We start from the raw sequence: 24383 nt of genomic DNA on the forward strand, positions 1-24383 counted from the left end.
AAATTAACTGGGAAAGGTGGTAACCTTTACACATTTCCTGGGGGTCAGGCAGTATCCGAGGAGCAGGAGAATCGACGTTTCATAATGAAGGGTTCTGGCCGGAAACACTGACTCTCCTGCCCCTCGGAAGCTGCGTGACCTGCTGTGCTTTTCCAGCACCACACTCTCGACTCTGATCTCCAGCATCTGCAGTCCTCACTGTCTCCTACATTTCCTGTGGAACAGGATATAAATGCGCCCAGACAGTCCTGGCTCAAATTCCAGCCAGAAACCTGTAACTCCTCCTTCTCTGAAGTCAGTCTTTCCTTTGCGGGCTCCATTCGGATCATTTCCAGTGAGCCAACAGTTAGTCCCACTAACAGTCTCTGTCACCCACTGGCTGGTTCACCAAAACCTTCATCTATCCTCCTGACTCGTCCTGGCCTACACGTAACTCCAGACCCCCAGCAAAGAGGTAGGCTTTTAACTACCCTCTGAAATTCATGAAGGCTCCTCAGGCAGCACCTTCCAAACCCATGACCACTACCATCTGGAAGGACAAGGGCAGCAGATACATGGGAACACCACCCCCTGCAAGTTCTCTCCAGTCACCATTCTGACTTGGAAATATATTGCCGTGTCGCTGGGTCAGAATCCCAGAATTCCCTCCCTCAGAGCATTGTGGGTCAACCCACAGCACATGGACTGCAGCGGTTCAAGATGGCGACTCACCCCCACCTTCTCAAGGGGCAATTAGGGACGGGCAATAAATGCTGTGACACCCACACCTCATGAAGAAATTAAAAAATAATAGATTTGGGATGGAAGATAAATACCGGCTTTGCCCACATCCTGTCAACAGGAAACAAACTGCGTCAGGACTGATTCATCTGGTGAATTGGAGTATTAACTAGCAGCATTGCAATGGAACGTGAGCCTGGGCCTCATTACAATTCCTCACAAACCCTCACTCAGCGGATTTACACAAGGTGCCTTCCTTTGTGTAAAGTGAAGGATAAGAGGTTTCACTGTTTGCTAAATTCCTCCCCCCCACCTTCAATGCAAACAGACTCAATTCTGTGACCAAATGATGGAGCCTGTGCCTTTTTTAAGCCAGTGTTCTGTTCTTGACAAGATGGTCTCTGACTCATACCACAAACCTGCCTGCTCCCTAGCATCCCCCTTGCACCATCCGTTTGTATCGATGCCACGCCTTTAGCCCAGTGACGCTTCCCCAGGAGCGGTGTCGGACGAGATTTAACAGTGAACCCCCACCGAGTGTCCTGGAAGGTGACAGCTCACTAACCCAGAGGTCGCTGGGTGGACAGTGTTGGTGGGCAGAGGGAGAGAAACGGCGAGACTGATTTCGGGAGGGGGTTTGCGGAGCTCAGGACCCCAAGATGCTGAGGGCACGCCCCCCCCCCCCCCCCCCAAGTGGCAGAGCCATGGCCGATGCTCACGAAGCTGGGATCGGAGGAGGATGGAGAGGCCGGAAGGTTGTGGGGCTGGAGGAGGTGAAAGGGGTAGGGAGGAGGGGGCCATGGAGGGAGTTCAAACCTGGCAGGAGGCTTTTAAAAATCAAGCTGTTTTTTTACAACAGCTGGTGAGCATCTGGTAAGCACAGAGTGCTATTGGGAGGGGGGTGGGGGGGCACAAAGAGAGAGAGAGAGAGAGAGAGACAGGAAGGGAGGAAGAGTATAGAGAGAAAGAGAGAGGGGAATATAGAGAGAGAGAGAGAGAGAGAAGAGATATAAAGGGAGAAAAAGAGACTAGGAGGTAGAGAGAGAGATAGAGAAAGAAAGAGAGATAGAGAGAAAGAGAGAGATAGAGAAAGAAAGAGAGATAGAGAGAAAGAGAGAGATAGAAAGAGAGTGAGAGAGATGGAAAGTGAGAGAGGAAGAAAGAGAGAGAGATAGAGAGAAAAAGGGAGATAGAAAGAGAGAGAGAGATGGAAAGTGAGAAAGAGAAAGAGAGAGCGCGAGGAAAGAATGAGTGATGGGGGTGGAGAGAGAGGGAGGGAGAGAAAGAGAGAGTGAAAAAAAGAGAGAGGAGAGAAAGAGAGAGAGACACATCTAACGACATGGAGTGATAGTTCGGGTGAGTGTTGTGAAGGTGCCAATGATCTAACAGAACAGTGGAGCATACTCAATGGGCTGAATGGCCCACTCCAGCCTCGACATTGCTACGGTCCTTTAACATGGGATACATGCTTGGTCAGTGTAGACAGCCATTGTCCAGGGAGCTCCCACACACTACAGAGCGGGCAGTTTCCTGTGGTCACTTCCCAGCATTCACCAGGTCGGGGTCTCTGAACCGGGTTCACCCAATAGCTGACCCCAGTGACAGGTGGAACATTAACCATCTCGAGGGAACTTGACCGGGTGGACTGGCGAGGATGTTTCCTCTTGTGGGAGAAACGAGAACGAAGGGTCACAGGTCAACAATGAGAGGCTGCCCCTTTAAAACAGATGAGGAAACATTTCATTTTGGCTCAGTGCTTTGGTGGGGGGGGTAGGGGGAGGTCATGTTCAAATGGATCTAGAAACGTGGAGAGGGTCAGGAATACTCACGGCTTTGAGCTTCTGCACTGCATCTTCACAAACGTGCATCCCACGCGACTCCTCCACTTCCACGTGACCCAGGTACTGCTCAGAGGGAGAAACACAGCGACAGGTTAATCTTGCAAAATCATATTGGCTGCATCTTTCATTTGAAAAATGTGTTGCTGGAAAAGCGCAGCAGGTCAGGCAGCATCCAAGGAGCAGGAGAATCGACGTTTCAGGCATGAGCCCTTCATCAGGAATCATCTTCCAACTGAAAACGTCACTTGGCTGAGGTCTGTTGGTGAGTTTAGATCTGCCCCCTTAACCCCTGACCCTTACCCTCTCTGGATTTGCCCCCTGCTCTATAGCTGCAACCCCCCCCACTCCCACACTGGCTCAGATTTGACTTCTGGTCTAATATCCTCCCCACCCACACACGCACTCCTTCTACAGAGAAAGAGAGATAGAGAGAAAGAGGGAGGAAGAAAGAGAGAGAGAGAGAGAGAGAGAGCGATGGAAAGTGAGAGATAGAAAGTGAGAGAGCGAGGAAAGGATGAGTGATGGGGGTGGAGAGAGAGGGAGGGAGAGCAAGAGAGAGTGATGGAAAGTGAGAGAGAGAAAGTGAGAGAGCGAGGAAAGGATGAGTGATGGGGATGGAGAGAGAGGGAGGGAGAGCAAGAGAGAGAGATGGAAAGTGAGAGAGAGAGAGACAGTGAGAGAAAGAGTTCCCTTTCCAACCTCCTCCAGAATGTAACCCTTATTTTGACCGAGTGTTTCGTCCCGACAGCGGGGACCCTGTGGACTCACTACCACAAATCACCGTGGGGCTGGAAAACATTAAACAGAAAACAAAAGAACGGCAGATGCTGGAAATCAGAAACAAAACCAGAAATTGCTGGAAGAACTCAGCAGGTCTGGCAGGGTCCGTGGAGAGAGAGAGAGAGAGAGAGAGAGAAATCAGAGTTAACGTTTTGGGCCCAGTGACCGTTTTTGTTGTGGTTCTGTTCGCCGAGCTGGGAATTTGTGTTGCAGACGTTTCGTCCCCTGTCTAGGTGACATCCTCATTGCTTGGGAGCCTCCTGTGAAGCGCTTCTGTGATCTTTCCTCCAGCATTTGTAGTGGTTTGAATCTGCCGCTTCCGGTTGTCAGTTCCAGCTGTCCGCTGCAGTGGCCGGTATATTGGGTCCAGGTCGATGTGCTTATTGATTGAATCTGTGGATGAGTGCCATGCCAGTGACCCTTCCTCAGAACCGGACCCAAAACAGTAACTCTGATTTCTGTCTCTCTCTCTCTCCACGGATGCTGCCAGACCTACTGAGTCTCTCCAGCAATTTCTGGTTTTGTTTCTGAGATCAGAACATTGCGTGTTTTCAAAGAGGAGGCAGATATAACTCTTGTGGCTGTCGGGATATGGGGGTGGGGATTATGGTGCTGAGCTCATTGAACAGCCAAATAGCCAAACAGGCTTGAGGCCTACTCCTGCTCCTCCAGCCTGTGTTGATGTGGTTGGTCACCCACCCTTGGCATTATTGCTCGTTTTTTAAAATTCATTCATGGGATGAGGGTGTCACTGACCAGCCCAGCATTTATTGCCATCCCTAATTACCCAGAGGGTGGTTATGAATCAATCCCTTTGCTGTGGGTCTGGAGTCACATGTAGGCCAGGCCAGGTAAGGATGGCAGATTCCTTCCCTAAAGGACATTAGTGAACCAGGTGGATTTTACCAACAATTGATTCATGGTCATTATTAGGTCCTTATGTCCAGATTTGTATTGAATTCCAGCATCAGCTGTGGTGGGTTTGAACTCGGGTCCCTAGAACAATACCTGGGTTAACAGAGCATAAAATCTCTTACGTGTAGAAACAGGCCATTTGGCTCAGGCGCACACCAACCCTCCGAAGAGTATCCCACCCAGACCCATTCCCTATGACTCTACATTTACCTCTGACTAATGCACCTAACCTGCACTTCCCTATTGGGCAGTTTCCCACGGTCAATCCACCCTGACCTGCATATCTTTGGAATGTGGGAGGAAACCCGCGCAGACACGGGGAGAACGTGCAAACTCCACACAGTCAGTCGCCTGAATCGAACCTGGGACCCTGGTGCCGTGAGGCAGCAATGCTAACCACTGAGCCACCGCGCCACCCCACAGTCCGGCTCTAACACAAGGCCAGCGTCTGCCCTGCGAGTGTTTGGTCGGGTGGCGAGTTTTTGCGAAACACTCTGCGGTTTTGTGGGCCCGCCCCGCCCCCCCTTCCCCCCCCCTTCCCCCATGCCAGCCGTGGATTGGCTGGTGGTACTCACCCTGACCGGGAAGCTGCACTTGCCCTTCCGGACGGCCTCCTCATCCGCCTGCCACTGGTGCGGCCGACTGGCCTCCGGCACATACGGCTGTTTCTTCCGTCGCAGACTCTGTCTCAGCTTGTTCATGGCGACGCCCCTCTCGCTGCACGCGGTGGGTGGGCAGGGAGACAGAAACAGAGGAAATCCCACCATTAACCAAATGCCATTCCTCCTCTTCAATCCCGACAACACTGGGGGGAGTTCTGATTGGGGGGGGGACCGAACTGGTCGCTAGGGAGAAACATTTCCCCGTGGCATCAATGATCCGCGTCTTAAAGTAAGGAGCAAGAGGGGAGGGGGTTTTGATGGAAAGTAGTGAGGGTCTGGAACTCACTGACTGAAAGGGAGGTACAGACAGGAGTACGTTGAATGAAATATTCATTTGAGTGCTTGGAATGCTAGAACGTACTGGGAATCATAGGATCCCTACTGAGTGGAAGCAGGCCATTAAGCCCATCAAGTCAAATGATGAGGGACATGGATAGGATAAATAGACAAAGACTTTTCCCTGGGATGGGGGAGTCCAGAACTAGAGGGCATAGGTTTAGGGTGAGAGGGGAAAGATATAAAAGAGACTTAAGGGGCAACTTTTTCACTCAGAGGGTGGTACATGTATAGAATGAGCTGCCAGAGGATGTGGTGAAGGCTGGTACAATTGCAACATTTAAGAGGCATTTGGATGGGTATATGAATAGGAAGAGTTTGGAGGGATATGGGCTGGGCACTGGCAGGTGGGACTAGATTGGGTTGGGATATGTGGTCTGTGGGCCGAAGGGTCTGTTTCCATGCTGTACATCTCTATGACTCTAAGTCCACCCTCTGAAGAGCTTCCCACTCAATCTCTGTGACCCTGCATTTGCCATGGTTCACCCACCTAAGCCTGCACAATTATATGGGGTAATTTAGCATGGGCAATCCACCCTGATCTGCACATCTTTTTGAGGAAACCGGAGCACCTAGAGGAAATCTATGCAGACACGGGGAGAATGTGTAAACTCCACACAGACAGTTGCCTGAGGCTGGAATTGAACTCAGGTCCCTGGCGCTGTGAGGCAGCAGTGCTAACCACTGAGCCACCATGCCACCTGGGAACTGGGATTATAGAGATGATCAGCACAGACATGACTGGCCAACGGACCTCTTTCTGAGCTGTTAAAGACTCTCTAGCACATTTCTTGTGCTGTGCGTTTGATCCAATTAACCCAATGAAGCTTTCTCAAGCTCTTTGTTATTACAACACCACCAAGGGCACTAAGTGACTGACCCAGAGCAAGGGCTGGTTCAGTATGGCCAGGCATCAACATCCTCTGCCAGGGGAAGGTACCCTGTGATGAAGTAAAGATTGCCCCTTTGCCCCATGGGGCAGCTCCTGTCCAAGATGGCTGCTCTGAGGGAGGTAAGCCAAGACTTGATAGCTCTTGATGAAGTGTCAGAGCCAGTCTCCCTCCAGCCATGCTCATACAGTGACCAGCAGGGAACACTGGAGAGTGCACAGAAGACTAAGAAACGCACGTTCCCCACCCCTTGCCCAAAGGTCAGGGCCCCACCCCCGGCCTGGACCCTAAAGAGCTCATGCAGCAGAGATTGGAAATCTAACGTTCCAGTTCTTGTCTGACACCCTTCCTGCTCCCAAACTGCTCTCCCCCCCTTTTGATTTTAATTCTTTCCTGGGATGGGGGCAAGGCGATTTGACACCCAACTCCCAATTGCCCTTTGAACTGTGTGGTTGCTAGGGCCATTTCAGAGGGCAGTTATGAGGCTACCATAAGGAATTAAGGGCTACGGGGAGAATGCTGGTAAGTGGAGTTGAAATGCCTATCAGCCATGATTGAATGGTGGAGTGGACTCGATGGGCTGAATGGTCTTATGGTCTAACCACACCGCTGTGGGTCTGGTGTGATGTGTAGGCCTGGACTGGATAAAGACAGCAGATTTCCCTCCCTCAAGAACATTGGTGAATCAGATAGGTTTTTTTTTGTTTTACAAGAACTTGGTAGCTTCATAATAATTATTAATGAAACAAACAAATTTATTCCAGATTAATCGATCAAACTGGAATTCCACGATTAGAAACCGTGTTTTAATCCAGCAACATTGCAAATGTCTTTCAACTGACACTGAAACCCAGACAGAATCAGATAAACTGGACCAGCACAAACCAGAAATGAACAGCTCAGTCAGTCCCAGACTGCACACCCCTTTCCCTAGCAAAGCAAGCGACTTGTAAGCTGATAAAAGTGGATATATGTTGAGTGTTTACACCTGGAGAGATCTTTGCTGCATATCACAAGACACGATAGAAATGTTTGCTAAGAAAACTCAAAAGGTTCCCTTTTTAAAAAACACACACGATGTTGTGCACTTTAAAACACATAGACCACACTCTCATTGTATATCATCAAACCCCAGGGAATTAGGAACCTCCAGCTCCCCCCACATCACACATCAAAGAGAAAAGTCATGGGATTATCGCTCTGACTTGGCATTTATTCCTGAATTGCTCTCTAGAGAAGGTGGTGATGAGCTGTATTCTCAAACCACTACAGACTGAGTGGAGTTAGGGAGAGAGCTCCAGGATTCTGACCCAGTGACAGTGAAGGAACGGTGATATATTTCCAAGTCAGGATGGTGAGTGGCAGGGAACTTGCAGGGGATGAGGGGGTGGTGTTCCCCATCTATGTCTTACTTCTACTCCCATGTCTTATGGTCTTATGGTCTAATCACATTGCTGTGAGTCTAGTATGACGTGTGGGCCTGGACTGGATAAAGACAGCAGATTTCCCTCCCTCAAGAACATTGGTGAATCAGATAGGGTTTTTTTTGTTTTACAAGAACCTGGTAGCTTCATAATAATTATTAATGAGACAAACAAATTTATTCCAGATTAATCAATCAAACTTGATTTCCTCGATTAGCCATGGTGGCATTCGAAACCATGTCCTTGTCCTTCTAGATGGAGGTGGCCGTGTGGGTTTGGAAGGAGCTGTCTGAGAACCTTTGGTGAATTTCTGCAGTGTGTCTTGTACACACTGCTGCTACTGAGCGTCGGGGGTGTGTGTGTGTGCGTGTGTGTGGAGGGAGCAGATGTTTGGAAAATATTCCGACAGCCCTCCCCTTTAAGTAGGTTGGTTGCAGAACACGCGATTTGAGAAAAGCTTAATATTACACGCCCCGAGCTACCCTCCCAGGGGCTGCATGATTCATTTCCCTGCTCCTTCACGCACAATACTTTCCAAAACGTTAATCACTCGCAGGTTTGAATTTTCCCATTTCTTGTTTGTGGCTGTGCTTATCAGAAAAACAACAGGTTCCAATCCCGACCGGAATCCCTGATTCTCCAGTGTCAGTCACACAGTGTAAGGTGGTTCCTATGAGTGAGGGGACAGAGCATGAGAGAATGAAGAGGGGAACGTGAAACTTTAAGTAAAGAGAGAAACTACGGGAGAGGGAATGACCAAATGAACACGTGCAAGACAGAGCCACTCTAAAATATGTTCCCTCAATATTTCTTTTTTTGAAAGAAAATCAATGCCAGATGCAGGAGCATTCCCGAGGCCTGGAGATTCTCTGGGAATCATTGTTTACAGCCCCTTAAACTGTAAAAAAAACCCTCCCAAACCAGGCAGCAGTACAGCTGTTCAAACAGCACCGCGTCACTGGAGGGAGGGGGTGAGGGGAGAGAAAGAGGGAAGAGAGAGGGACAGAAAGAGGGAGGGACAGAGGGAGAGAAAGGGGGAGGCAAGGGAAAAGAAGGGGAGGCGGGGGGAGAGAGGGAAGGAGAGGAAGAAAAGAGGGAGAGAAGGAGGAGGGAGGGAGACACAGACAGAGAGACAGAGATAGTGAAAGATGCACAAAGAGATACAGAAGGGGAGATGCAGAGAGACAAAGAGAGAGAGACATACAGAAATGGAATGACATAGAAAGATATAGAGGCAGAGAGAGAGAAAGACAGAACAGCGCAGAGAGACAGAGACAGAGAGAGAGAGAGAGAAACACAGGATGAGAGATGCACAGGGAAAGGGACAAAGATAAAGAAGTGGATAGATAGAGACTCACACAGTGAGAGACAGAGACACACAGGGAAAGAGAGAGACAGGGAAAGAGAGAGAGACACACAGGGAAAGAGAGAGAGACACACAGGGAAAGAGAGAGACAGGGAAAGAGAGAGACAGGGAAAGAGAGAGAGACACACAGGGAAAGAGAGAGACAGGGAAAGAGAGAGAGGCACACAGGGAAAGAGAGAGACAGGGAAAGAGAGAGACAGGGAAAGAGAGAGAGACACACAGGGAAAGAGAGAGACAGGGAAAGAGAGAGACAGGGAAAGAGAGAGAGGCACACAGGGAAAGAGAGAGAGACACACAGGGAAAGAGAGAGAGACACACAGGGAAAGAGAGAGACAGGGAAAGAGAGAGAGACACACAGGGAAAGAGAGAGACAGGGAAAGAGAGAGAGGCACACAGGGAAAGAGAGAGAGACACACAGGGAAAGAGAGAGAGACACACAGGGAAAGAGAGAGACAGGGAAAGAGAGAGACACACACAGGGAAAGAGAGAGACAGGGAAAGAGAGAGAGACACACAGGGAAAGAGAGAGACAGGGAAAGAGAGAGAGGCACACAGGGAAAGAGAGAGAGACACACAGGGAAAGAGAGAGACAGGGAAAGAGAGAGAGGCACACAGGGAAAGAGAGAGAGACACACAGGGAAAGAGAGAGAGAGAGAGAGAGAGAGAGACTCACACAGGGAAAGAGAGACTCACACACACACAGGGAAAGAGAGAGAGACATACACACACACACTCACACCCAGACCTGGACACACACAGCGACAGGGAGAGGGAAAGACAGACTTAGTAATAGACAGTCACAATAGGAGAGAATCCCCAGTAGCAAAGGGACTCTCATGTCTACTAAGTGACAATCCTGGGGTCATGAGGAATTTGAGATGGATGGGAGCAGAGAGCTCCGGAAGTGAGTGAGCATGATGTGTGTTTCTCAGCTGATTATTGCTGTGGGTTGTAATCGTGTTTCTGAAGGCACTTGTATTCACATTTCCCACTGCAGTCTGCTGGTACTAGTGTTACAAAGCCAAAAGCAATACAGTGAGGTGGGCAAGTTCTCTTCTTGTGGATGTAAACTTCGGGAGTTGAACCCAGGAACTGGGGGAAGAGTTAGTGAGGAGAGACTCCCTCCTTCAGAGGTTTTGCAGAACAGACATGCAAGGGTAGGATGTACTTAAACTTTGTGGCCTTCAGGGGAATATGAACATAAATGGTGGCCTGACATGTTCCAAAAGCATAGGGCCAAACTGCACAATCCCTCACAATGAGACTGCATTTATACAGCAGCTCTGCAGGGTGACCCATCCCACGCTGTCGTCAGTTATGAAGTCTAGTTACTGTTGCAAGACAGGTAACACTACAACCAATTTATGACACTGCAGCACTCCGTCAACACTGACCCTCCGACAGTGAGGTGCTCCCTCTGCAGTGACCTCCTAATAGTGCGGCGCTCCCTCAGCACTGACCCTCCGACAGTGCGGCACTCCCTCAGCACTGACCCCCCGACAGTGAGGTACTCTCTCAGCACTGACCCTCCAACTGTGAGGTGCTCCCTCAGCAGTGACCTCCTAATAGTGTGGCTCTCCCTCAGCACTGACCCTCCGACAGTGCTCACTCCCTCAGCACTGAACCTCCGACAGTGCCCACTCCATCAGCACTGACCTTCCGACAGTGCGGTACTCCCTCAGCACTGACCCTCCGACAGTGCGGCACTCCCTCAGCACTGACCCTCTGGCAGTGCCCACTCCATCAGCACTGACCTTCCGACAGTGCGGTACTCCCTCAGCACTGACCCTCCGACAGTGCGGCACTCCCTCAGCACTGACCCTCTGGCAGTGCGGCACTCCCTCAGCACTGGTGCTGCGAGTGTCAACCTGGATTTTGTGCTCAAGGGTCTGAGGTTGGGACATGAGCCCTGGACCTTCAGACTCAGAGGTGGGGACATTTCCCACTGAGCCATGGCAAATCCCCAGGCACTTTAATCTGACGCCAGATTGCCTTTGTGAGTGTTGACTGCCTCCTCAGGGACTCACGATTGCTAAATGAACAAATCCCATCAGTTCAAACTCAGATCACCCACCCAAACAAGAATGAGGGCACACAACAGGCCATTTGGCCTGTACTTGCTGTACCTGTGTGCCCTCCCATCTTTCAGCATATCTGCCTGTTATTTTTCCCTCGTATTCATCTAGCTTTCCTTTTCAATTACATTTGCTTCAACTCCTCCCTCTGGTTCCGAGTTACATATTCACAGTGTCCCATCAGCATTTACAAAGCTGCTCTGCATCCTCACCGAACCAGCAGGGCAGCACGATCCATCCTCAATTTACTGCAACTTGTTGTTCAAATTAAACTGGGCTACCAGAGGCCTGCCTGAGACCCAGAGGCTTGCCTGAGACCCAGAGGCCTGCCTGAAACCCAGAGGCCTGCCTGTGATCCAGAGGCCTGCCTGTGATCCAGAGGCCTGCCTGAGACCCAGAGGCCTGTCTGACACCCAGAGGCCTGCCTGAGACCCAGAGGCCTGCCTGAGACCCAGAGGCCTGCCTGAAACCCAGAGGCCTGTCTGAGACCCAGAGGCTTGCCTGAGACCCAGAGGCCTGCCCGAGACCCAGAGGCCTGCCTGAGAACCAGAGGCCTACCTGAGATTCAGAGGCCTGCCTGAGACCCAGAGGCCTGCCTGAGACCCAGGGGCCTGCCTGAGACCCAGAGGCCTGCCTGAGAACCAGAGGCCTACCTGAGATTCAGAGGCCTGCCTGAGATCCAGAGGCCTGTCTGAGATCCAGCGGCCTGCCTGAGACCCAGCGGCCTGCCCGAGACCCAGAAGCCTGCCCGAGACCCAGAGGCCTGCCCGAGACCCAGAGGCCTGTCTGAGACCCAGAGGCCTGCCCGAGACCCAGAGGCCTGCCCGAGACCCAGAGTCCTGCCTGAGACCCAGAGGCCTGCCCGAGACCCAGAGGCCTGTCTGAGACCCAGAGGCCTGTCTAAGATCCAGAGGCCTGTCTGAGACCCAGAGGACTGCCTGAGATCCAGAGGCCTGCCTGAGATCCAGAGGCCTGCCTGAGACCCAGAGGCCTGCCCGAGACCCAGAGGCCTGTCTGAGACCCAGAGGCCTGTCTAAGATCCAGAGGCCTGTCTGAGACCCAGAGGACTGCCTGAGATCCAGAGGCCTGCCTGAGACCCAGAGGCCTGCCTGAGACCCAGAGGACTGCCTGAGATCCAGAGGCCTGCCTGAGACCCAGGGGCCTGTCTGACACCCAGAGGCCTGCCTGAGACCCAGGGGCCTGTCTGACACCCAGAGGCCTGCCTGAGACCCAGAGGCCTGCCTGAGACCCAGAGGCCTGTCTGAGACCCAGGGGCCTGTCTGAGACCCAGAGGCCTGTCTGAGACCCAGAGGCCTGCCTGAGACCCAGAGGCCTGCCTGAGACCCAGAGGCCTGTCTGAGACCTAGAGGCCTGCCTGAGACCTAGAGGCCTGCCTGAGACCCAGAGGCCTGCCATCTCCATCTCTCCCTCTCTCTCACATACACACATTAAACCAGAAAATGCACTGAGGAAACAAGGAGCAGTGAAATAAACAGACATCTCCCAGCAGGAGGCCATCGAGCTGTCGGCCAGGGCCAGTAGGGGTGAGCGATTGAGGGGAGGTGTCTACTCCGGTGATCGGTTGACCCAGGCCTCAATCACAGCCCCCTCTGGGCCAATTAATCTGATGCCCAGCGATGGTGTTGAGGTGTTGGTTCAGGGGCTGGACTGTAGATCGATCAGAGAACTCTGACAGAGGAACATGATTGTTGATTCACCTCTGGGCCTTCCCAGACAGCTCTCGCTGTCCTCCCGCCCAGGATTAACTCTCAGCCCCTGCTCCACCAGGTATCAACCTCCCCAGAAAGAGTCCCAGTGAAAACAGTTCCCTCATTCCTGATGAAGGGCTTTTGCCCGAAACGTGGATTTCGCTGCTCGTTGGATGCTGCCTGAACTGCTGTGCTCTTCCAGCACCACTGATCCAGAATCTGGTTTCCAGCATCTGCAGTCACTGTTTTTACCTCCTATCACGATGAGGGCCCATTCTCAGCTCGTCCACTCACCAGGCCTGACTCCGTTTGCGTGCGTGATGGCACTGGGATGCAACATTTGACTAGAGCCATTTGGAAAAATCATCCTCAAAGCTAACAGGCCAAGGCGAGCCATCGGAAGAGGAGCCCGCGCCCCCATCACCCTCGTGTCAGAGCCTCGTGCTTTTTTTAAACAAATCCTTTCGCCAGAACGTAGACCGGGCCTGCCCTTAATTTCCCTGGTAACGGTGACGGTAACAGGACCTGGGCAGTAATGTGACACAAGGGGGCATCTCACTTGGCCTCCTCAGCGGACAGGTCAGAGTTAGCCACATTGCCGTGGGCCAGGAGTCACGTGTAGGCTGGGGCCTGGTGAGGAGGGCAGATTTCCCTCCCTCGAGGGTACTACAAGGTGAGAATTCGAGAGGTCCGTACCTACTACTGAGGTCATCATTTACAGCTGTACCAAAAAAAGATTGAGGAGCAGGGGAAGGCCATTCGGCCCATCAAGCCCGCTCCACCATTCGACAGGATATGTTACAAACTCCCACCCACTCCTGACAGCCGCCGAGACACGGCCTCACAACAATCTATCTACCTTGTCCGAACAATATTGAAAGGCTCACTTCCATCAACCTCTCAGGCAGAAGGTTCCAGACTCACACACAGCCCTCCCAGAGAGAGGGAGAGAGAGGAAGACAGAGAGAGAGAGTGGGGGAGAGAGAGAGAGAGAGAGAGACAGAGAGAGAGAGAGAGACAGAGAGAGAGGAGAGAGAGAGAAAACAGATCCCCCTCAGCCCTCATCTGGGACGGTGACCTCTCTCTGTAAAACGATGGCCACCCCCTCCCCAGGTTCTGGACTGACCCACATGAGGAACCATCCTTCCCACGTCCACCTTGTCCAGACCATTCAGGGTCTGATACACTTCAATTGAGTCACCCACAAGCGATTCCTCATCAAACAACCCACTCCTAGAATCCCTACAGTGCGGACACAGGCCATTTGGCCCATCATCTCCACACCGATGCTCTGAAGAGCATCCCACCCAGACACGCCCCAACCCAGTATTCCCCCTGGCTAATCCAACTGGCCTCCACATCCTGAGACACTACGGGCAATTTCCCATGGCCCATCCATCCTAACCTGCACATCTTTGGACTGTGGAAGGAAACTGGAGCACCCAGAGGAAACCGACACAGACACGGGGAGAACGTGCAAACTCCACACCGACAGTTGTCCGAGGTTGGAATCGAACTCAGTGAGGCAGCAGCGCTACCCACTGAGTCACCATGTCCTCCCCCTCTCCCTTCATCATGAAAGTATGGAGCATACAATGAGACTAAAGTTTCAAGAAGTGTCTCAATGCGTCTTTTCACTGACCGGGCTCCAATCACTGACCGGGCTCCAGGCACTGACCGGGCTACAGTCACTGACCGGGCTACAGTGTCTGACCGGGCTACAGTCTCTGACCAGGCTACAGTCACTGACCGGGCTCCAGTCACTGACCGGGCTACAGTCTCTGACCGGGCTACAGTCTCTGACCGGGCTACAGTCACTGACCGGGCTACAGTGTCTGACCGGGCTACAGTGTCTGACCGGGCTACAGTCACTGACCGGGCTACAGTCACTAACCGGGCTCCAATCACTGACCGGACTACAGCACTGACCGGGCTACAGTCACTGACTGGGCTACAGTCACTGACCGGGCTCCAATCACTGACCGGACTACAGTCACTGACCGGACTACAGTCACTGACTGGGCTCCAGTCACTGACCGGGCTCCAGTCACTGACCGGGCTACAGTCTCTGACCAGGCTATGTGTCTGAGCGGGACACAATCATTGACCGGGCTACAGTCACTGACCGGGCTACAATCACTGACCGGGCTACAGTGTCTGAGCGGGATACAATCACTGACCGGGATACAATCATTGACCGGGCTACAGTCACTGACTGGGCTACAGTCACTGACCGGGCTACAATCACTGACCGGGCTACAGTGTCTGAGCGGGATACAATCACTGACCGGGCTACAGTCACTGACCAGGCTCCAGTCACTGACCGGGCTCCAGTCTCTGACCGGGCTCCAGTCTCTGACCAGGATACAATCACTGACCGGGATGCAATCACTGGCCGGGCTATAGTGACTGACCGGGCTACAGTGTCTGAGCGGGATACAATCACTGACCAGGCTCCAGTCTCTGACCGGGATACAGTCTCTGACCAGGCTACAGTCACTGACTGGGCTACAGTCTCTGATCGGAATACAGTCACTGACCGGGCTATAGTCTCTGACCGGGCTACAGTCACTGACCGGTCTACAGTCACTGACCGGGCTACAGTTACTGACCAGGATACAGTCTCTGACCGGGCTACAGTCACTGACCGGGCTACAGTCTCTGACCAGGCTACAGTCTCTGACCGGGCTACAGTACTGACCGGGCTACAGTCTCTGACCGGGCTACAGTACTGACCGGGCTACAGTCACTGACTGGGCTCCAGTCCCTGACCGGGCTACAGTACTGACCGGGCTACAGTCTCTGACCGGGCTACAATCACTGACCGGGCTACAGTCACTGACCGGGCTACTATCTCTGACCGGGCTATAGTCTCTGACCGGGCTACAGTCGCTGACCGGGCTACAGTCACTGACCGGGCTCTAATCACTGACCGGGCTACAATCTCTGACTGGGCTACAGTCACTGACTGGGCTCCAATCACTGACCGGGCTACTATCTCTGACTGGGCTACAGTCACTGACTGGGCTCCAATCACTGACCGGGCTACTATCTCTGACCGGGCTACTGTCTCTGACCGGGCTACAGTCACTGACCGGGCTACAGTTACTGACCAGGATACAGTCTCTGACCAGGATACAGTCTCTGACCGGGCTACAGTCACTGACCGGGCTCCAGTCTCTGACCGGGCTCCAATCTCTGACCGGGCTCCAATCTCTGACCGGGCTCCAATCACTGACCGGGCTACAATCTCTGACGGGGCTACAGTCTCAGACCGGGCTACAGTCTCTGATCGGGCTACAGTCACTGACTGGGCTACAATCACTGACCGGGCTACAGTGTCTGAGCGGGATACAATCACTGACCGGGCTCCAGTCGCTGACCGGGCTACAGTCACTGACCAGGCTACAATCACAGACCGGGCTACAATCACTGATCAGGCTCCAATCACTGACCGGGTCCAATCTCTGACCGGGCTCCAGTCGCTGACCGGGCTACAGTCACTGACTGGGCTACAGTCACTGACCGGGCTAATGTCACTGACCGGGCTACAGTCACTGACCGGGCTAAAGTCTCTGACCGGGCTAAAGTCTCTGACCGGGCTACAATCACTGACCGGGCTCCAATCATTGACTGGGCTCCAATCACTGACCGGGCTACAGTCACTGACCGGGCTACAGTCACTGACCGGGCTAAAGTCTCTGACCGGGCTAAAGTCTCTGACCGGGCTACAATCACTGACCGGGCTCCAATCATTGACTGGGCTCCAATCACTGACCGGGCTACAGTCACTGACCGGGCTAAAGTCTCTGACCGGGCTAAAGTCTCTGACCGGGCTCCAATCACTGACCGGGCTCCAATCATTGACTGGGCTCCAATCACTGACCGGGCTACAGTCACTGACCAGGCTCCAATCATTGACCGGGCTACAGTCTCTGACCGGGATACAGTCTCTGACCGGGATACAATCATTGACTGCGATACAGTCACTGACCGGGCTACAGTCATTGACCGGGCTACAGTCACTAACCGGGCTACACTCTCTGACCGGGCTCCAATCACTGATCGCGCTACAGTCACTGACCGGGCGACAGTCACTGACCAGGTTACAGTCTCTGATCGGGCTACAATCACTGACTGGTATGCAGTCTCTGACCGGGATACAGTCTCTGACCGGGATACAGTCTCTGACCGGGCTACAGTCACTGACCGGGCTACAGTCACTGACCGGGTTATTGCTGTATTCTGCTGTTTGTGTCAACACCTCTCGTGGTCTAATGCTCTTCGATAGCCCCTTTTGTGAAGGGTCTCGGGACGTTTTGCGACAATCTATAAAGGCGCTACATAAATACAAGTCATGTTTTTCTCCCCCCACCAAACCTGCCAGAATTCCTGTTGGCTGGACCCTTTCACTGACCGAGCACGGATTAAAGTTTCATTCCAACGGGACATCCATCAGACACTAGCAGCAAGCTCCGCAAATAAACTCTGGGATAAGCCTCTCGCTGGGAACGGCTGGAGGTGACGACTGAACGTCAGCAGTTTCTGACGAGTTCATTGTTAACACCTGCCAGATGTGCTGAACAGCAAGAAATTCAGCCACAACCGCGTTCCCCAAGACAAACCGGGCCTCGATTCCTCACTGGCACCGTCCCACAGAGCTCTCTGCTTCTGTTCCCCTGCGGGAGAATCCAAAACAGGCGCTTGTCGAATTCAGAGAGGGGGCAAACGTCGTTTTTCCCCAGGTCCGAGCATCTTTGGAACTCTCTCAGTGAAAGAGCCAGGGACTACCGCAGATTTGGAAGGCACAGCTCTATAGATTCCTGATCAACATTATGAAATGCTTTCATAGAAACCTTACAGGGTGGAAGCAAGGCCATTCGGCCCAACAAGTTCCCCCCTGACTGACGCACCTACCCTACACATCCCTTAACACCATGGGCAATTTACCTACTTTTGGATTGTGGGTGGAAACCAGAGGAAACTCTGGGGAGAATGTGCAAACTTCGCACAGTCAGTCACCCGAGGCTGGGATTGAACCTGGGTCCCTTGTGCTGTGAGGCAGCAGTGCTAACCACTGTGTCACCCAGGCAATGATCAGATCAGGCCACTATTGGGTTGAAAGGCAGAGCTTGAGGGGCTGGAATGGCCTCCTCCTGCACCTATCCTGTACATTTCCATGTAAGGGAGTGGTCTTTCCTCACTTCCTCCTCCTGGGAACAGATTTCCCTCTAACGTACCCTACTGTTGAATGGACTCACAAACTCTGAACATTTGCCTGTACCTGTGTTTTAGTTTTTGCTGCTGTTTACCTATTATTTACTTATCTGTGCTACTTAACGCTGTGATCTGCCTGTATTGCTCACAAGACAAAGCCTTTCACTGTGCCTCGGTACATGTGACAATAAATTCAATTCAATTCAACCCTCTGCCCACCAGAGACACCTCGGTGCAGTACCAGGGGAATGTCCCGCATGGTCAAAGTTGCCACCTTACAAACATGACCCCCAGCTGCCCCTCTTGGGTGATGGCAATGTGTCCCCCTTTCGTAAGGAGGGCAGGGCAGTACTCCTCATTCCTATTTAATTCCCCCCCACCCTCAACTCCACTGCTGTTTTAAAAACTCATTCACAGGAATTGGACATCACTCCCCAGGCAGTAGTTATTGCCCCATCCCTAATTGCCCAGAGGGCAGTTAAGAGCCAACCCACTGTGGGTCTGGAGTCACATGTACGTAATTTCCTTCCTTAAAGGCCATTAGTGACCCAGATGGGTTTTTTCAAACAATGGATTCATGATCACACATAATCCCAGATATTCTTCATTGCATTCAATGGCATGGTGGGATCTGAACCTGGGTCCCCACAGCATTACCCAGCTCTCTGAGTAACAGTGCAGTGACCGTACCACTAGGCCATCTCACCACCACCCCACGCCCACCTCCACCCCCACCACACCCCCCCCCCCCTTAAACTAACAATGCAGTCTCACATATACACACATATACTCACTCATATACTCTGTCTCTCTCACACACCCGCACACATACACACACACAAATGCACACTCTCTCATACACACACACACACACTTTCACACATGCATACAAACACACACACACACAAATGTACGCTCACACACACACACACACATACACACACACAAATGCACACTCTCTCTCTCACACACACACACTTTCACACATGCATACAAACACACACACACACAAATGTACGCTCACACACACACACAGCCTCTCTCACACACACACACACACTCTCTCACACACACTTTCATACATGTATACAAACACACACATACACACAAATGTACACACTCTCTCTCATACGCACACTCTCTCTCTCTCTGTCTCACACACACACACTCTTTCACACACTCTCACAATTTCACACATGCATACACACACATACACACGAATATACACTCACACATTCTCTCTCACATACACACACGCGCTCTGTGTCTCTACCTCACTCACACACTGGGTGCTTGCTGCATTTTCAGCATTATGAGTGTAAGTAGATTTCAGAAGCAGCTATCTAAGTCATGGTGGGGTTGTACAGGACCTTGGTGAGGCCTCGTCTGGAGTAGCTGTCCAGTTCTGGTTGACCTGTTACAAAAAGGATATTATTAAACTAGAGAGGGTGCAGAAGATTTTGACCAGGATGTTGCTGGGAATGGAGGGTTGGAGATATAAGGAGAGCCTGGGGCTTTGTTCACTAGAGCTCTGTAGGAGGTTGAGGGGTGACCTTCTAGAGGTTTATAAAATCCTGAGGGGCAGAGATAAGGTGAATGGCAAATGTCTTTGCCCTGGGATGGGGGATTTCAAAGCTAGGGGCACATTCCTAGGATAAGGAGACAGTTTTAAAAAAAGACTCTAGATCAGAGTGGTGCTGGAAAAGCACAGCAGGTGATTTTTCCTGCTCCTCGGATGCTGCCTGAACTGCTGTGCTTTTCCAGCACCACTCTGATCTAGAATCTGGTTTCCAGAGTCTGCAGTCCTCATTTTGCCTAGTTTTAAAAAAGACATGAGGGGCAATTTCGTTACCACAGAGAGTGGTTCGTGTGTGGAATGAGCTCCCAGAGGAAGTGGTGGATGTGGGGACAGTTACAATGTTTGAAAAGACAGTCAGATACGTTCATGAATAAGAAATGTTTTGAGGGATTTGCGCCAAGTACAGACAGGCGGGACTAGTTTAGTTTGGGATAATGGACTAGTTGGGCCGAAGGGTCTGTTTCTGTGCTGGATGACTCTATTTGGCCGGGGGATTTCTTTCTGAGATGGTGCTACGGGGGAAATGCAAGCCGTTTGTTTATTTGCATGGTCGGCTGGGATTAGTGAAGCCACCCCGTGGTAGGGAGGTACGACCATAAGCCAGGCCTTGGAGCAATGACAGAGCAGGTCTGAGAGCAGTAAACGAAGAGACACGATCTGTGACTGTTTACGTCCTCGGCTCCCAGGACACATTAATCCTTTGCCAAAGTCGATGAGTTGCATGCTGTCGGTCAAACAGCCATTCGGGCCCCTTCTTCCCCTTGTAGGCGCTAGGTCAACTTAGGAGGTTGCCTCAACCATTAGCGAGTGGCAGGACCTGACCATCCATCACGCTCGGTCAGGGGTCAGAGGTCAAAGCCCAGCAGCTGTAACTGCTTGGCAAACAGAAATAGAAGTCAAATTCACGTTTTATTTTATTTTATTGTTTTCATTGGAAGGACAAAGCAGGGGCAGCTTTCACTCGGGGCGGGGATTGACTGAGCATCTGGGCTCTGTCTGAACAGGAAATAGCTTTGGCCTGGGAAAGGGGTCCCTGAAGGGAATGGAGCCTGTTGCTCAGGTCCCTGAGTCAGACTCTCTCTCTCTCTCTCTCTCTTGCACACACACTTGGCTACGGGAAAAGGGGACCATCAAATTCTCAGGAAAGGAAGGTTGCTCAGTCCAGACATCACCAGTTCTGGGATCTCCACGTTTCCTACCTAGCAAAGCACTCCCACAGTCAATCACCAAGAACCTGCTCACTTCAACAAGGCCCTAGGCCCAGTGGGAAACTGTATCATGTCAGGGTAAGGTTACCACAGAAAGGCCCAGTTAGCCTCAGTCTGTCAGGGCACGGGGTGGGGAGGGGAACAGGTGGGAAAGGTACACAGGGGAAGGGGCAAGAGCAGGGACACATGGAGAGGGCAGGGACGGGGGAGGTGGGGAGGGGAAGGGGTAGGGAAGCGGGGAAAGAGAGGGGGCAGGAGCAAGTGGAGATGACTCAGGGGTGAGTGGGGGGGGCAGGGACGGGGAGGAGAGAGAGGGGGAAGGGGCTGGGGGAGAGAGGGGGGCATGGAGTGGGGTGAGGGGGGCGGGGACTGGGGGCAGGGAGCACGGGCTGGGGGAGAATTGGGGGCAGAGAATGAGGGGGAAAGAGGAGGGGAAAAGGAGACAGGGTGTCAGGATAAACTGAGAGGGCATGATGCAGAGAGAGGAGGACCCACACAATCAGAGACAGAAAGGTGGTTACATACCTGAGCCAGTCAAGATTAAAAATACCTTTCAGACCAGGAGTACCAATAATTCCACTGGGAAAACCAACCCTCACTGAAACAGCCAGATTCCAATCCTAACGAGTTACCAATCACAGAGTTATTCTGGAATCTGCCTGGAGGGAGGCAATCCGGCAGGAATCTGATTGACCTGTGGTCCCACCAGCTCCAACACTGCCCCATTATTGAGACACAGAGTGCACTAACGCCCACCCCCTCCTCCGGGAATGCTAAACACAGACAGAGCGAGGGTCGGAGGGACAGAGAGGCTGAGGAGGAGAGCAGCAAAGGGGGCAGGCTGGAACGCTAATGAGGGAATCGAGGCCTTGGAAAGGGCAGGCCCAATTTTCCCGGTTCTGACAAAATGGCATTGGACTGGGACACCTCTGACTGGAGTGTAGAAGGTGACCTTAGAGAGGTTTATAAAATCATGAGGGGTACAGGTAGGATTAATGGTAGGTGTCTTTTCCCTAGGGTGGGAGATTTCTAGACGAGAGAGCACATTTTTAAGGTGAGAGGAGAAAGATTTAAAAAAAGACATGGGTGAATAGTTTTACAGAGAGTAATCAGCTGTCGAATGAATTTCCTGAGGAAGTAGGTTTACAAAATGATGAGGGGCATGGATTGGGTAAATAGGCAAAGTCTTTTCCCTGGGGTTGGGGAGTCCAGAACTAGAGGGGCATAGGTTTAGGATGAGAGGGGAAAGATATAAAAGAGACCTACGGGGCAATGTTTTCACACAGAGGGTGGTACGTGTATGGAATGAGCTGCCAGAGGAAGTGGTGGAGGCTGGTTCAATTACAGCAGTTAAGAGGCATCTGGATGGGTATATGAATAGGAAGGGTTTGGAGGGATATGGGCCGGGTGCTGGCAGATGGGACTAGATTGGGTTGGGATATCTGGTTGGCATGGACGGGTTGGACCGAAGGGTCTGTTTCCATGCTGTATGTCTCTATCACTCTATAAGTGGTGGATGTGGGTACAGTTACAACATTTAAAAGACACTTAGATAACTCCATGAATAGGAAAGATTTGGAGGGAGATGGGCAAGGAACAGGGAGGTGGTAATAGTTTAGTTTGAGATTATGTTCGGCATGGACTGGTTGGACCGAAGGGTCTGTTTCTGTGCACTGTGACGCTGCGACTCTACGTCACAGAAATAATGAAGGAGAGAATAACTCAGGGGAGATTGCTCACAGACATCCTGTCAGACATAACAATACCCCCCAGCATGGGCTGATCAACCACTGAAGTCATCCACAGTTCGTGTTTAAGCACAGGACGGGCCAGACCCTCTTGTGGCACCACGGTAGTGTCCCTCCCTCTGAGCCAGGAGACCTGGGTTCAAGTCCCAGCTGCTCCAGAGAGTTTGTCAGAACATTTCACCGAATCTTAGAAAAATATCTAAAAGCAGGAGGGGATGGAAGGATGTGCTGGTGTAGTGAGAGTGGAACATAATGACCAGTACAGAGTGGGTGGGCCGAATGGCCTGTCTATCTCCTGTGTGTTCTATGGGTGATGTAGAGTTCACCTACCATTAATCCTGCCTGGAAAGTCAAGTTGCTTTGGTCTAACTAGACCATACAGCTGGCTCTCTGAGAGAGAGAGAGAGATTACCTGAGGATCACTGTGCCTCTGGTGACAGGAGAGGTTGAGAAGGAGAGCTCTTCACGCTGACCTCAGTTGGGGCAGGAATTGAACCCACACCATTGGCATTACTCTGCATTGCAAACCAGCCATCCAGCCAACTGAGCTATAGTGAAACAGCCCAGCCATTCAACCACTGGGGCCAAAGGGAGAGACTGAGCTACAAATAGCAGTGAACAGCTTTGTAGGAGAGGGGGAAGAGGGGAGAGAGAGAGACACCCTCTACATGAACAGGTTAACCCTCAGGTCCCTTTTAAACCTTTCCCTTCTCACCTTCAGCCAATGTCCCCAACCCTGGGGAACAGACCATTCCTATTAACCTTATCTATGTCCCTCTTGATTTTACAATCATCTATAAAGGTCACCCCCTCAGCCTCCAGTGAAAAACGTTCCAACCTCCAACTTATAACTCAAACCTATAGTTCGAGTAACATCCTGGTATAGCTTTTCTGCACCCTCTCCAATTTAATAATATCCTTCCTATAACAGGGTGACCTGGACACTGGACAATGTATTCTGAAAGTGGCCTCACCGACGTCCTTCATGAAGGGTGTAAGTGCAGTGGCAGTGGTTCAGAGGAGGTTTACCAGATTGATACTTAGAAGGAGGGGCTGTTTGGTTGAGGAGAGATACAGTCTGGAGAAGGTGGATGTGACAGTGATGTTTCCCGTCATGGATCAGCCCAGAAACAGGGGGTATGGATTTAACATTCAGGGTCACCCCTGTCAGGTCAGGGTTGAGGAGAATTTGTTTTCTCTCTCTCTCTCTCTCTCGGAGGGTCGTCTGACTCTGGAAGTCTCTATCTCCAAAAAGTGTCGGAGGCGGGGACAGCGAATATTTCAAAGGTGGTGGCGGGGGGGGGGGGGGGGGTCAAAGGTCATCGGGGGTAGATGGGAAATCAAAACACAAACAGATCAGCCTTGATATAGCAGGCCCAAAAGAGGCTGAGTGGCCCTCATCCGCTCTGTGTCACGTTAGAACTGAGAGCGGGGCAGTTTCGGGTGATGTCACGCACGTCGCTTGGCGTGAAGGGGAGAGGGAATGTGAAGACCCTCCCCCCCCTTTATGGGGTGGCACAGTGGTTAGCACTGCTGTCTCACAGCGCCAGAGACCCGGGTTCAATTCCAGCCTCAGGCGACTGACTGTGTGGAGTTTGCACGTTCTCCCCGTGTCTGCGTGGGTTTCCTCCGGGTGCTCCGGTTTCCTCCCACAGTCCAAAGATGTGTGGGTCAGGTGAATTGGCCATGCTAAATTGCCCGTAGTGTTAGGTAAGGGGTAAATGTAGGGGTATGGGTGGGTTGCGCTTCGGCGGGTTGGTGTGGACTTGTTGGGCCGAAGGGCCTGTTTCCACACTGTAAGTAATCTAATCCTGACAGAGGCTGTCAGGAAGGGTTTAGAGGGATATGGGTCGGGTGCTGGCAAATGGGAATAGATTGGGTTGGGATATCTGGTCGGCACGGATGAGTTGGACC

General features: G+C 52.0%; 1 protein-coding gene across 3 annotated transcripts in view; it reads right to left on the reverse strand.

Moving 5' to 3' along the window:
- The window catches only part of numbl (NUMB like endocytic adaptor protein), a 168751-nt gene that overhangs the window by 21871 nt on the left and 122497 nt on the right, over positions 1–24383 (reverse strand). For 2 of the 3 annotated variants that reach the window (XM_060856143.1, XM_060856144.1), the window contains 2 exons: positions 4832–4973; positions 2550–2624 (listed from right to left, as the gene is read on the reverse strand). In XM_060856143.1, coding sequence (XP_060712126.1) covers positions 2550–2624; positions 4832–4973 — 217 coding nt within the window. Of the gene's footprint in view, positions 1–2549; positions 2625–4831; positions 4974–8094; positions 8153–24383 lie in introns of those variants that run through there. The other variant, XM_060856145.1, reaches the window with a different exon arrangement.

The sequence above is a fragment of the Hemiscyllium ocellatum genome, chromosome 47 (genome assembly GCF_020745735.1).
Source record: "Hemiscyllium ocellatum isolate sHemOce1 chromosome 47, sHemOce1.pat.X.cur, whole genome shotgun sequence".
NCBI lineage: Eukaryota > Metazoa > Chordata > Chondrichthyes > Orectolobiformes > Hemiscylliidae > Hemiscyllium > Hemiscyllium ocellatum.